Consider the following 15,421-nt stretch of genomic DNA (forward strand, 5'->3'; position numbering starts at 1 on the left):
CACGTTTAAGCTTTTATTTTTTTAACGTCCTTATTAGTACATGGCTGTTACTTCATGTCACAAAATCAGCACATGGCCTGGTGGCTCAGTAAGAAGATAATTAGATGTTAATCCTAATAAAAGAGGTGATAACTTCAAGTTTGTCCTATGGGTATTAAATTTATCATGTCTAGTATACACTGAGACAAACCCAACATGCAACCCAAACTTTAGTAAATTGCACATTTTTTGTACAAACATGCACTGATAGAGTTGCAATCAATTATTAATAAAAACAAAATCAGATGGTTTATTAGCAGTAATTAAAGGCATTATTTTTATTTGTTAAATTTAAGTTTCAACCTCTCTGCTAGTGGCAAAGGGCTACAAAAGGAAGCATCTGAATCCTCATCACTCTTTGTACTGCATGTCTGTGTTATGGGATTTGTTCTTGAGTTTGTGTTGAATGGTTGTTTTTCAGGAGTCGTGGAGTCTGACCTTTGATGTGTGTCTACAGAATTTGGAAACGTATTGCATCTGTCCTGTTTACCAAGTTGCTGTGCTCGGACAGTTTTTTGTACAATCCATGATTTAGGCTTGACATTGGCTTTTAGTTTTTGTTGTTTGGCTCGGGGCTGATTCACCACTTCACTGTCATCACTGGAAGAACTTTGTCTTCTACAAACGCTGTTCTTGCATGCACTTTCTTTACGTGTCTGATCAGGATCTTTGGACATTCTGTTGAAGTGTTTGGGTTTAACAAATTTGTATTTGGGTAGCACCAGGACAGGGAAAGAATCTTTGGGCTGCTGTGTTTTTGTGAATGCTTTTTCCTTTGCATCAGAAGCCATAGTGTTAATTGTGCTAAGCTCCAATTTGTGATCCCGTGACTGAGATGGTACTTTAGGGTTGTGACCTAAACCTAAAGCGCATTTCAGTTCAGAACTAACAACTTTGGATTCCTTCTCTTCATTATTCTGAGAACCAGAACACTTTATCATATTCCTCAAATGGACTCTTTCCATCAGTGAACACTGTGAAAGGCCATCAGTCCCTGGAGCTGTTGATTCAGCAGTAGATGAACCACAGACTTCCATTTTGGTACCTTCATCTGATATTTTTACTGGTTGAGGATCAGCTTTACAGTGCTGAGACTGAGGAGATGGGGCAGCAGTAAAAGACAAAGCATCCCAGTCTATGCTACTCAAGTGAAGCTCATCAATCACTACAGATACTGAAAGGGAACTCTGGACCTGAGATACTGTCCCTGTATGGCAGGATGAAGCTAGAACTGCTGGTTGTCTCAATGAGGAAAGAGGGCCATCAGATGCTGACTGGATTTCATGACAATTAGAGTGTTTAGTGAGATGTGATGCAGTAGTTGGTGTGGCAGCGACACAGCGGTCAGCATCAGACTCAGGAATGGGTATCGCCTGTAAGCTTTTCCCTGAGGACACAAGGGCTTCAGGATGTGAAAAACTTTTCAGTGACATCTGAGCAAAAAGATCAGACACTCCATCAGAAGAAACAGCCGGATTCTCTTCTTCTGCCTTCGGTTTCTTTTCTGTTGACATCAAACAAAAAACAAAAGATCAGAACTTTTTTTTGTAAACAAAAAGGTTGCATTTAAAAAAACAACACCACAAAATTCAGTGTCTAAAATGTACCTTAACACATTTTCAAAAACAGTTTTTTATTCTTATGTTTTCAATTAATTTGGAATAAACAACATTATTTCCTCAAACAAACTTACAGACCGACAACTGAGACAGTAGTACAAGTACATTCTGGCACCTAAACTGCAATTAAAACACAGTAAAAACTATGTACTTGAGGTTTTTTCTTGTAAACGTCACACCAACCTGAGATTATAACGAATCCACTTTTGTTAAAAGCTAGGTAATTACTCCATGAATACAGCCTTAAACACATAGTAAAAGCTTCTTTAGAAGAATCTCATTAATGTCTATAAATATTTGTCTGAGGTGTCTGATCATAAATACAGGATTTCAGCCACTTGGCTGAAAAAAAAATTTAAATTTTAAGTTGTGTGATCTTGGACAGATTTCTCAAAGTGAGGTCCTTTATTTGTATTTTAAACTTGGATACATCTATTTGAATTAAAATCTGCTTTATAGTTAAAACAGAAGCCCTTAGCTGCAGAATGTTTGAGGACCCTGGGTCCAGGATATCTAATCTTAAATCAAAAGCTGTTGGTGGATGCGAAAGATTCAGCTGATTGTGGGAGACCAGAAAAACACAATATTTGTGTGTTTGGTTAAGAGGAACAGGTGATTCCATGTTAAATCAACCAGTGACAGAGGACTTTTACACCACCCAATCTCAGAGTTTACTGAGTTTTTCCTCACTTCTGTATGAGAAATGGTGGCCATTTCAAAAAAATTTGCCCTAGCCCCTTAAAAAAAAAAAAAAAAGAGAAAAAAGTAGGAAAAAAACCCTTTTACCTTCATAACTTTCAAAATATACATTCTATAAAGACAAAACATGAAATTTTTATCTAATTTTGGATGTAATAAAAATGTTTGATCTGCAATCAAAACTAGCTGCAATTTGTAATGATTTCAATGGTAAATGGCAAACACTACTTTTCTGTGGGACCCATAATTGATGTCCCCCAGAACCCTACTTCTGTCAACCTGTATCAATCTACACATTTTATGAGACCCTTAGATTTACTTCATGTTACAAAATAAGTGAAGACTGGCTTTGTTTTATGCCCCATTACAAAGAAATAGCAAAAAAGTATCAACAATCCATCAGTGTTGGAGTTTTGCCATAGGAATGTTCATAGAACTGTAATTAATGCATTGAAATGGCCATTTAACCATATCAGGCTAAAGGAGAACCAAAAAACAGAATGGTCCTTTCAAACTGAATGCAATTTGAGAGAGAAGGGGTGTGTGTGTGCACGCACGTGTGTGTGAGAGAGACTGGCCAGTGGAAGAGAGTTAACTGGACGGGGCCTCCTGTGCCACACATCGTGTTAATCAAAGCATTTGAGTGCAGAATGACTGCTGGGATCTGGCTGTGGAAGTGTGAGGGGTTAGCAAGCCAAACACCAGCAGGTGTCACAATCACAGCTTCAGGCTTTGATCTCTGCCACTTCACAGAAGGAAAAGCCCATTTATTTAACCACCCAAGAAATTCTCAGGGTCACTGGTTACCAGGGACAACAGCCTGCATCACTAACAGTATCACTGATGTATTAATTAATTTAAGTATCAGCAAGCCAAAGAAACAATTTCATACATTTCTTAAATGCTTTAAATATGGTGTCCTCCAAATCGATTGCTCCCCCGCAATTAAAAAAAAACAAACACACAAACTGGTTGTGTAAAAACATTACATACAATAATTTAAAAAAAAAAAAAATCCACTCATACAAGACATTATCTCTAACAAAAATTTCATGAGAACTATTAGAACACCGCTAAGGACTATTTTGAATAAATGCAACCAATTTGTCATTCTTAAAATACTTAAATTATTTTTTTATTTGTTTTCAGTATCCAAGAACACCTTACAAAAAAAGGCTGTTTTGTGGCTCGTGGTTCAGGGACTCTTACAAAGGTTGGATATTTCAGCCCAAGATGTCTGCCAGGAGATTCAGACTTTACCACTGATACTTGATCACTGAACCAGTGAAATGATTAAAGCAACAAAAATTCAATGTTTTGCGATGAGCAATGACCAGCTCAGAACTTGAACCCATCTGAAACCCTGTGGTGTGAATTTAAGAAGGAAGGATGGCCACATGCACAAGCCTTATAATATAATATAATATAATATAATATAATATAATATAATATAATATATGTTCTGGATGAAGACCCCTTTTTAAGTGTCTCCAACATCATTAGCATTACAGGAAGACACTCAGGGCTGCTGCTCTCTTCTGGGAAGGGTTGACAAAATATTAAATGTCAGGGTGACAATTTTCAAACCAGCATAGAAAGAACTGCTCTACTTTTAAAGCTGTGGTTCAATAAACTCCTTGTATGCTTGGTCTCAAAATAATCATGTATTGCATGATTACGTAGTTATGGATCACTTTCATGAAGGGAATCAAAAATTTTGACACCCATCATAAGAAGCAGCACAAAGTCTTGAATATTGTGTGTGCAGTGATATGCATTATTTAACGTGTGCTGTTTGGGCTTGTTCACTCAAAAGCAATTGAAACTGATGTGTTTGACTGTGTGTTAGAAGGACAAACAGGGACATACTCTTCTTTAGTTTGTTGTCCTTGGTCTCTGTGGTTTCCTTGTGGAAGAGCTGGACAATGTCTGGGAAAGCCACGGTGAACAGGGTTTCCTCTTCCACAGTCCTCACTACATCCGTCTCCTCCTGAGAGCAGTCCTCAGGAAATACATAATGATCTGCACCGATAACAATACACATATAAGATCAGATGTCAGGTGAGTTAACATCTCAAAATCATTTGATCTGAGAATAAAAAAAAAAAAAAAAAGATACTTTTCAGATTCAAATTTAAATGAATCAGGTCCACACAGTGATGAGGAGTCTTTTATTTTATTATTTACTCATTATCCATTCAGGTCCTGTGTAGAGAATGAGATCATTTGTATTGATGTCCTTCATTTTAAAATGCATTCTCTAAACTTGGTGCATGGACTGTGTGTGTACAGGATGTAAGGAGTCGAAGTTCACAGTTTCCACAGGAAGCAACTTTAGCACGTCAGGATGCCACATTTGTTCCATCACCTGCGACCCGCAAATCACACCACCAATCTCCTTCACGTCTGCTTTCACAACAAGACACTAACAAGAGCAACAGTGACACTTGTCACACGTCCAGAGCTAGAGACTCACGGCTCTGTCTGAAAAGAAATATTTAAAAATCTGCAAAGCCGGCCAATTACTAATGTCCTGGACGCTAAATATATTCCCTTGGATGGCAACAAGTATCAGTATTTGACCTTGAAATATTTATATTTAAGGTTTACAAGATGGAGGATCTCACCTGGTTTACACCACAGGATTTCAAAGCAGGAGATACCATTCCTTATGCGCCGCTTGTGTATTCTGTATAAACAAAAATCAATCTAAATTATTGATCAACTATCCAGAAAGATAATTCTCTATGAAAGGGTGCATTTTGCTAACAACATGCTAGTCAGCTAACATTAGTGGTCCTGATTAACTTTATGATGTATTTGCTCCCTCAAAACAATGATCTGTATGGCTCAATTAATAGCTTTAACCATCAAATGTGTCTGTATTGATTAATCTACTATAAATTCTACTATAAACCCATTTAACGTTGTGATATTTTATTTACTGTTGGCGGTAAGAGCAGCTGTGTCAATGTTATGATGGTTAGGGAAAGTTTCTCGACTTTCCAAGAAGGAATTCCAAGTTGAGCAGGCATTTGGCTTGTTTTTTTATTTCCAATGTCAAAAGTAGGAAATTCTGAATTACAAGCATTAACGCCTCTTTTTAGCTTGATAGCATTCTTACATCCTAACATGTAAGTACTAGCATGAGGATTTGTTTTTGATTGGACTACAAAGCACTTCTCCAAGTCACTTCTGTAAAGAAAAAGGCCAAATTCGGCTAAAATCCGTCAAAAATAATTTGAAGCAAATGCAAGAAAAATGACTAAAGTTCACATGCAGCACAAACCGAATAGGTTGAATCTGTGTTGATGATTGTGCCCCTTGACTTCTGTTCATAAGTTCAGTGTAGGTCATCAGAGAAAGAACTTTCTCACTGGTGTAATGTTTGGGCCACTCCATCTTGTCCAGAGCAAAATTCTGACAGAAACAGCAGTGAATAAAAAAATATACACATAAGTCCTGAAGTACAAGTGATGCTTCAGTATGTAAAGCGTGATGTTTATAATAAAACTCATAGACTGCAAGCTAAACTCTCAAGGTTATAACATTATGCAGAACAGATATAAAATCACCAGAGACCTGCATGAGGAGTAGGTTGGGTTTCCGTCTTTTAAAACTAGTAACAGCTTTGTCCTTTGGAACCAAATATTCATTGATGATCTGAAAGACAAGAGAAATTACACAAATGATACTAATTTCTCAAAAAAGAAAAAAACCAACGATGCATATTATAGACGATGTTAATGGTACTCACCTCTGTGAAAGGGAACATGTCACAGGCCAGGGTTTTCCTGTCAACAAAACAAAACCATTAATAGGCAGCCTTTCATTAATATGCTTGTGGCAGCGGGTGCGTGGCCTAGCATCAGTTTGTGAATGGAGGGCGGGGCCAGGAAAGGTGAGTGGCAAAGTCAATGCACCTGTTATCAATTAATGTTGCATGTGTGTTTGTCTTGCAGTGACGGTGGAGGTTAGAAAAGGAGCTCTCCCGACCAGAACACGTGTGCGTCTGTGTGTGAGAAGCGAGTGAGCGAATGATGCTGAAAAGCAACGAAAAGAGTAAAAATGAAGTGCGTGCGAACATCAGCTCCAGCCTGCTCTGCTTCTGTACTCCACCCACATCAGAGACATATTACAGTGGTGCTGAAACCCGGGAGCCCTCCAGAAAGAGCAATAGCAACACTTTGAAGCCTTGATACTGGCCCAGCAGGAAGATTGCCAGGCGTTCTGGCATCTGGTCACGTCGGCGGGGGCCTCGACCGCCACCGCGGTGGACCCTCCCCACTTCACCCTCACAAAGATGGGCCTGCACGACGATACAGAGGCCTTCATCACTCTCTTTGAGCAAGTGGGCGAAGTGTGGAGGTGGCCGGTCAAGCAGCGTGCAACGCAGCAGCTCCCCGCCAACAGCCAGCTCGTATATGCGGACCTGAAGCAAGCCATCCTGCAGCATGTCGGCCGCTCCCCAGAACAACATTGTCAGAGTGCTTCCAGATGCTGACATTGGAGGAGGTTGGCCAGCCGTTTACTTTCGGCCAACGGCTCTAGGCTGCCTGCCGACGGTGGCTGAGGGTGGATGACTGCAACGCAGAGGGGATCATTGACCTGGTGACACTGGAGCAGTTCATTGCGTGACATCCAGAAGGAACAGGGAGTAGGTCCAGTGTCATCGCCCGGCGTTGCTGGGTCAAGTCATCGAGTTGGTGGAGGACCATCTGGCGGCGGTTCCAGCGACAGGCACACGTGTCACCTATTTCTTTTTCTCTCTCCTTCTCCCCTCCCTCCTCTTCCCATCCCTGCTCCATTCCCCCACCACGGAGAAGGGGGCCGGCTCCCCCCCAGCTGGCCCGCCACACCCATGGTGTGCTCCCATCTTCTCCTTCCGTGTCTGTGTCTTCTCCCCCCTGGTGAGCGATGCCCAGAACACTGGTGCAGAGGGAAAGCCTGGGCTGGTATGCTGGTGCTGCGGGGAACTGGGACAGCTCCAGAGTCAGTGCTCCATGATGGAAGTGGGAGCTGTGGTCCGGATCCCCGACAAGCCAGAGACCGCCCCCGATCAGAGCGCATCGTATACTGGTAAGTGTCCAAGGGGATACATATCACACGTTGGTGGATTCCGGCTATAATCAGACCTCAATCCACCAAAGCCTGGCACAAGATGAGGCATTGGGGAGAGCACAAGCGGTGAAGATTGTGTACACGGGGATGTTCACAATTATCCTCTAGTGTCGGGTCTATATTCTATTTCAGGGACAAAAGCATAAAATAAAGATAGCGGTTAATCCTCATCTCACCCACCCGCTGATTTTGGGGACTGTCTGGCCAGGATTCAGAAACTTAATGGATCACATAGTAGGGGGTGGGTCCTGCAATGATGCGTCACAGAGGGATCCCGGTGTGGCATTGACTGGGGAAGCTGTCACAGAGCCATCTACGTTAGCATCATGTCAGGGCGATGTGAAGGAGTGAGGAGCAGCCCACCCCTCCTCCCTCTCTTGGGGATTCCCTCGAGAATTTCCCATTAGAGCAGTCACGACAAGACTCTGCATCATGCATTTGACCAAGTGATGGTCAAACTCTCCAGCCAAATGCAACACCCTCCTTCTCGTATTTCACTATTATTAAGGATAGGCTATATCAAGTGACGCAGGACACTCAAACCGGTGAACAGATAAGTTGTTAATCCCTAAGAGCCGTAGGGAACTCGTGTTCCATGTGGCTCACTTTAATCCCATGGCCGGACACCTAGGACCAGGATAAAACACTAGCCCGAATAATGGCCCAGTTCTACTGGCCAAGGATTTGCGGGGACATTTGTCGGTGATGTGCGGCGTGCCACGAATGCCAATTAGTAAATCCTGCAGCCACTCCAAAAGTGCACCCACTCCCTCTAATCGAGACTCCCTTTGAGAGAATTAGCATGGATCTCCTCTGGCCATTAGATCAGTCAGCACGAAGATATCGCTTTATGATTTTAGTTCTGGTGGACTATGCAACGCAATATCCGGAAGCAGTGCCTCTCCGCAATATCTCCACACACAGTGTTGTGGAAGCGTTTTCCCGTGTTATCTCCTGGGTCGGGATTCTGAAAGAAATCTTGATGGACCAAAGCACTACGTTTGTCATGCACACTTCACAAGCTGTACGAGTTTTTGGGAATTAAATCTGTCCAAACCAGCATCCATCACCCACAAACGGACGGTTTAGTAGAGCGATTTAATCAGACACTCAAATTTAATTCAGAAATTTGTAAGTGAGGATGCACGTAATTGGGATAAATGGCTCAAGCCCCTGTTATTCACAGTACAAGAGGTCCCACAAGCCTCCATGGGGTTTTCCTCAGTTGAATTATTATATGGGTAAAAGCTGCGCGGCATCTTGGACATGCTGCAGGAGGTTCCTTCAACTAGCAAGAACCAAATTCAATACATTCTCAACCTGCACACAAACTCCACACCCCACACCCTCACGCACTTAACCCAGGAGAATTGATGGCAGGCACAAGAACATCAAGCCCAGCTGCACGACAGGGGCACATGCCTTAGGGAGTTCACTCTGGGAGACAAAGTACTCATGTTATTGCCCACATTTAGCTCCAAATTAGTTGCCAAATGGCAAGGGCCCTTTGAGGTCACATGGCGAATCAGGGATGTCAACTATGAGGTGAAGCGAACGGATGGGGCGGGGCACTATAAATATACCACCTTAACCTCTTAAAACGTTGGAACGAGGAGATCCTTGTGGCGTTGGCAGTTCCAGAGAAGGCAGAGGTGGGGCTGGAGGTAAAAACAACCAAACCAACAACCCAAACTGCTCCGGTCCCTTGTGGAGACCACCTCTCACTGGCCCAACTCACAGAGGTTGCCAAGTTGCAGGAGGAATTTTCCGACGTGTTCTCGCCCCTTCCCGGCTGCACCCACCTCATAGAACACCACATTGAGATTCCCCCCGGGGGGGGGGGGGGGGGGGGATCCCTTACCGCTTACCTGAAAGCAAAAAAAGATGGTTCGGGATGAACTCAAGGCCATGCTCAACATGGGCATAATTGAGGAGTCACACAGTGACTTGAGCAGCCCGGTGGTCCTGGTACCCAAGACCGATGGGTTGGTCCGGTTCTGTGTAGACTACAGAAAGGCCAACGCTGTGTCTAAATTTGACACATACCCAATGCCTCACATTGATGAGTTGTTCAATCAGTTAGGTGCTGCTCACTTTTATCTGACACTGGATCTAATGAAGGGATATTGGCAGAGCCCCTTGACTCCTCTATCCTGAGAGAAAACAGCCTTTTCCACACCGTTTGGATTACATCAGTTTGTTATGCTTCCTTTTGGGTTATTTCGGGCTCCTGCTACATTCCAGTGGCTCATGGACAAGATCCTCCGTCCCCACGCCACATATTTCGATGACATTATTATATCCAGCAATGATTGGCCGTGGCACCTGGAACAACTTGGGGCCATCCTAGAGGCGCTGAGGCATGCGGGGCTCACAGCTAACCTGAAAAATTGTGGAATTGGTTGGGTGGAAGTACAGCATCTGGGTTTCCACTTAGAGTCACAAGCAAATGCATCCCCAAATTGACAAGACTGCAGCGATTGCGGCCTGCCCGAGGCCCAAGACCAAAAAGGGGGTGGGACAGTTCCTGGGGTTGGCTGGCTACTATCATAGGTTCATACCTAATTATTTGGACATCACCAGCCTCCTGACTGATCTCACGAAAAAGGAAGCATCAGATCCAGTCCAGTGGACAGAGCAATGTGAACAGGCTTTCAACCAGGTAAAAGCTGCACTGTGCTGTGGTGGTGGTGGGGCGGACGCATTGGACAGAGGGCTGGGAGCCGTTTTGTCCCAGGAGGTGGAGGGCGAGGAACGTCCCATGCTGTACATCAGCTGCAAGCTCTCAATGCAGGAAAGTAAGTACAGCACCATACAGTAGAAAAGGAGTGCCTGGCCATCAAGTGGGTAGTCCTCACCCTACAATACTACCTGCTGGGGCGCCTTTTGGAGGGTGCTCTGTTTGGACCACATGCCCATTCAATGGCTCCACCGCATGAAGGATGCCAATGCATGGCTCACCTGTTGGTATCTCGCTCTCCAGCCGTTTAAATTTGAGGTGGTCCACAGGCCGGGGGCGCAGGTGATGGTGGCAGACTTCCTATCCTGTCGGGGGGGAGTCCGCTGCAGTCGGGCAATGTGGCAGCGGGGGCGTGGCCTACCGTCAGTTTCTAAATGGAGGGCGTGGCCAGGGAACGTGAGTGGCAAAGTCAATGCACTTATCAATTAATGTGTGTGTGTTTGTTGCAGTGATGGTGGAGGTTAGAAAAGGAGTGAGACAGTGAAGAGAAAGGAGCTCTCCCGACCAGAACACGCGTGTCTGTGTGTGAGCAGTGAGTGAGTGATGCTGAAAAGCAACAAAAAGAGTAAAAATAAAGTGTGAGAGAACATCAGCTCCCGCCTGCTGTGCTTCTGTACTCCACCCACATCAGGGACATACAACCCCGATTCCAAAAAAGTTGGGACAAAGTACAAATTGTAGATAAAAACGGAATACAATAATTTACAAATCTCAAAAACTGATATTGTATTCACAATAGAACATAGACAATATGTCAAATGTCAAAAGTGAGACATTTTGAAATTTCATGCCAAATATTGGCTCATTTGAAATTTCATGACAGCAACACCTCAAAAAAGTTGTGACGGGGCAATAAGAGGCTGGAAAAGTTAAAGGTACAAAAAAGGAACAGCTGGAGGACCAAATTGCAACTCATTAGGTCAATTGGCAATAGGTCATTAACATGACTGGGTATAAAAAGAGCATCTTGGAGAGGCAGCAGCTCTCAGAAGTAAAGATGGGAAGAGGATCACCAATCCCCCTAATTCCACAAATAGTGGAGCAATATCAGAAAGGAGTTCGACAGTGTAAAATTGCAAAGAGTTTGAACATATCATCATCTACAGTGCATAATATCATCAAAAGCTTCAGAGAATCTGGAAGAATCTCTGTGCGTAAGGGTCAAGGCCGGAAAACCATACTGGGTGCCCATGATCTTCGGGCCCTTAGACGGCACTGCATCACATACAGGCATGCTTCTGTATTGGAAATCACAAAATGGGCTCAGGAATATTTCCAGAGAACATTATCTGTGAACACAATTCACCGTGCCATCCGCCGTTGCCAGCTATAGTTCAAAGAAGAAGCCGTATCTAAACATGATCCAGAAGCGCAGATGTCTTCTCTGGGCCAAGGCTCATTTAAAATGGACTGTGGCAAAGTGGAAAACTGTTCTGTGGTCAGACGAATCAAAATTTGAAGTTCTTTATGGAAATCAGGGATGCCGTGTCATTCGGACTAAAGAGGAGAAGGACGACCCAAGTTGTTATCAGCGCTCAGTTCAGAAGCCTGCATCTCTGATGGTATGGGGTTGCATTAGTGCGTGTGGCATGGGCAGCTTACACATCTGGAAAGACACCATCAATGCTGAAAGGTATATCCAGGATCTAGAGCAACATATGCTCCCATCCAGATGACATCTCTTTCAGGGAAGACCTTGCATTTTCCAACATGACAATGCCAAACCACATCACCAATCCCCCTAATCATGGCTGTGTAGAAGAAGGGTCCGGGTACTGAACTGGCCAGCCTGCAGTCCAGATCTTTCACCCATAGAAAACATTTGGCGCATCATAAAACGGAAGATACGACAAAAAAGACCTAAGACAGTTGAGCAACTAGAATGCTACATTAGACAAGAATGGGTTAACATTCCTATCCCTAAACTTGAGCAACTTGTCTCCTCAGTCCCCAGACGTTTACAGACTGTTGTAAAGAGAAAAGGAGATGTCTCACAGTGGTAAACATGGCCTTGTCCCAACTTTTTTGAGATGTGTTGTTGTCATGAAATTTAAAATCACCTCATTTTTCTCTTTAAATGATACATTTTCTCAGTTTAAACATTTGATATGTCATCTATGTTCTATTCTGAATAAAATATGGAATTTTGAAACTTGCACATCATTGCATTCCGTTTTTATTTACAATTTGTACTTTGTCCCAACATTTTTGGAATCGGGGTTGTATTATAATGCTTAATGTGCAATACCTTGCAAACTAAAAAAATAATTACCAGAAACACGTGAATTTCAGAAAAACTCTTAAATATCGCAAAAATGTTTATACGCTCACATTGAGGTGATTTTTTTTTCAGGATGATTTGACAAAGTGAGCAAATTTTTTTTTTTTTTTAAATATATGAGTCCATCTCAGAAACTGGTCTCTCATTTGGGACATTATGGTCAAAAAATACATTTTCTAATTTTACTTTTTTTTGCATTTACCTAACACTCAATTTTTCTTTTGTCATGTTTAATAAAAATAAAGATAGCATCTTGGTTTATCTGGCCTCCACTGTGGAAACTTTTTGTGATTGCAATTCAAATGCTTTTGTAAAATTGATTTACATGTAAAATAACTACATCATAGGGCAGCACGGTGGTGTAGTGGTTAGCGCTGTCGCCTCACAGCAAGAAGGTCCGGGTTCGAGCCCCATGGCCGGTGAGGGCCTTTCTGTGCAGAGTTTGCATGTTCTCCCCATGTCTGCGTGGGTTTCCTCCGGGTGCTCCGGTTTCCCCCACAGTCCAAAGACATGCAGGTTAGGTTAACTGGTGACTCTAAATTGACCGTAGGTGTGAGTGTGAATGGTTGTCTGTGTCTATGTGTCAGCCCTGTGATGACCTGGCGACTTGTCCAGGGTGTACCCCGCCTTTCACCCGTAGTCAGCTGGGATAGGCTCCAGCTCGCATGCGACTCTGTAGAACAGGATAAAGCGGCTAGAGATAATGAGATGAGATGAGAACTACATCATGAAAAATTAAAGCCCCTCCTTCACAGATGAGTGAAAATATTGAATAAATTTCCTCTTTTTGATTGCTTGGGTTAAAAATGCCAAGTTATGATGACTGAATTGATTATTCACTTAAATATGAATAATATGATACATTTTGGGTATTTGATATGGCCAAATAGGACACAATGGAAAAATCAAGAACACACCGGAAAGATGAGAATAACGGCGCTGGTAAAAGAACAGCGACTGTACTGGCTGAAGGTCACGCGAGTCTCTGCTGCAGCGCGCGAGCAATGGGACATCACTACTGCACTGGATGGAGCACGAGGCGGGGGCGGGGCAAAATGACTAGCCGTAGATTCTATCAAAAGTTCGATCTAAATTGACCATGGTTGCAAAATATTGGCCAAAAATACACAAACACTACAAAATATGAAAGTAAGATGAAAAAGAAACAAACATTCTATTGCCTTATACTGCAAGACTAAAACAAAATAAAACTGTCAAAACTCACCTTTTCAGTGATAACATCCGAACAGATTACTCGTGTAACAGAAAGACCGCAAATGGAAGCACGATCAACTTCTAACTGTTAGAGTGGAAAACATAAAAAATTACTACTTTTGGTGAGGTAGTGACCTTGACCCTGAGGCTTTCTGTTTAGATCAAAACACACGATCATATTGGTTTTGGGTATGCGGAAAATGGAGTTACAACAGTGATCAAATATTTTGCATGGATGTTTTATTATGGTTATGATTATTCTGTGAGCGCACCAATCCTTAGGTGTATAAAGTTACAACTTAAAATACAATTAGCGATAACTAGACTTTTCAGTGGAGTACAACCTTTTTAAGGGAATGCAATGTAGTCAACCATTTATCATGTCCCAGATCAAGCCGCCATTTTTCCACAAATTTGCAGAATTTTTGCCAAATTCTGAATAAAAGTATTCATATCAAAGATTTAGTTTTATCTGTATTTCTTTCATCATTTTATTTCAAATTAAAACCAACATCACCATTCAAAACCGTATAGTTTATTGACAGAGTATATTTAGTGGGTACCCCCACAGTACCCAGTTTCTGAGACAGACCCATATATAAATACCATGTCAGCCCCTGAGGCTACATCATGGCAAAAGCATTTTAAGCAGATATCCCAATTACTTTATAGATAAATAATAATAAAAAAAATCACATAAAATATAAAAAGTAAATAAAAACTAATTAAAAAAATAAATGAGCTGCTTTAAAAACACATGACAGAAACTAACACTTTTGGTGGTGGCATCTTCTTAAAAACATCATCCGAGGTATTTTGCAAGTAAAAGTTCTTTTGTGGCGTTTAGCCTAGGATAGCAGAGTGAAATATGCTTGATTGTTGACAGTGTCTTGCAAAAATGGCATGTTGCTGGTTCTTCACCTTTTAATAGAAAACCATGGGTGAGCGTTGTATGTCCAATCTGACACCTGGGATATACCACTTGGTCATATCTATTTTGGAATGGGGATAAAGTTTTTTTTTTTTTTTAAATAACAGGGTTCATTTTGTGCAATTTGTTTTTGGGACATTTATCCCATTCAGTCTGCCACATATCTAAAATATAGGACGCCAGCGCAGGTCTGAGGTCCAAGGCTGGGATTCTGCATTCGGTGATCTACAATTTGACAAAGAAATATTTTCAAAATTGAAATGGAAACACATTTTTCACACTTGAGCCATTGTGAACGCAATCGAAAAACACCATGTTGACATTTATCAGGTCTTGGGCCTATTTCCATCATGTTTAACTGGAATGACTAGCGTGAGATGAGAAAACCCAGCTTTAACCACATAACATCACTCAGTGGGGAAACAGACCATTCGCTATTGGGTTTTGTTGACTTAAAAATTTTGTGCAAAAATTGCAATGGAAACTTGCCTACTGAATGTGTTTTAATGATGTCCTTTCTGTTAATGACAAACAAGTATCTCCTGACCCAAAACATATTGGTGAATTAAATTTATTTACAAAGAGAAGCCATCATATATTTTAACTTGAAGAGCTTTATGGAAAAAAATGCATTATAGCAAACACCATGGTAAATGTCAAATTGTCCAAAGGTGTTGATTAATTTTATATTAATGCGCTTGCTCTAATATATCCAAATTCACTGGATATGAGCAATCATGCGCTCTGATTGGCTACTCTACTACTAGGATATCAGC

The 15,421-nt window shown here is 42.1% G+C and overlaps 1 protein-coding gene across 4 annotated transcripts in view; it reads right to left on the reverse strand.

Annotated features, from left to right (window-relative positions):
- The window catches only part of LOC132869560 (flap endonuclease GEN homolog 1), a 42,725-nt gene continuing 27,304 nt past the window's right edge, over positions 1-15,421 (reverse strand). For all 4 annotated transcript variants that reach the window (XM_060902793.1, XM_060902792.1, XM_060902794.1 and 1 more), the window contains 6 exons: positions 6,115-6,151; positions 5,940-6,020; positions 5,647-5,777; positions 4,985-5,046; positions 4,227-4,379; positions 1-1,543 (listed from right to left, as the gene is read on the reverse strand). In XM_060902793.1, coding sequence (XP_060758776.1) covers positions 318-1,543; positions 4,227-4,379; positions 4,985-5,046; positions 5,647-5,777; positions 5,940-6,020; positions 6,115-6,151 — 1,690 coding nt within the window. In that variant the 3' untranslated portion in view covers positions 1-317. The remainder of the gene's footprint in view (positions 1,544-4,226; positions 4,380-4,984; positions 5,047-5,646; positions 5,778-5,939; positions 6,021-6,114; positions 6,152-15,421) is intronic.

The sequence above is a fragment of the Neoarius graeffei genome, chromosome 21 (genome assembly GCF_027579695.1).
Source record: "Neoarius graeffei isolate fNeoGra1 chromosome 21, fNeoGra1.pri, whole genome shotgun sequence".
Taxonomy (NCBI): domain Eukaryota; kingdom Metazoa; phylum Chordata; class Actinopteri; order Siluriformes; family Ariidae; genus Neoarius; species Neoarius graeffei.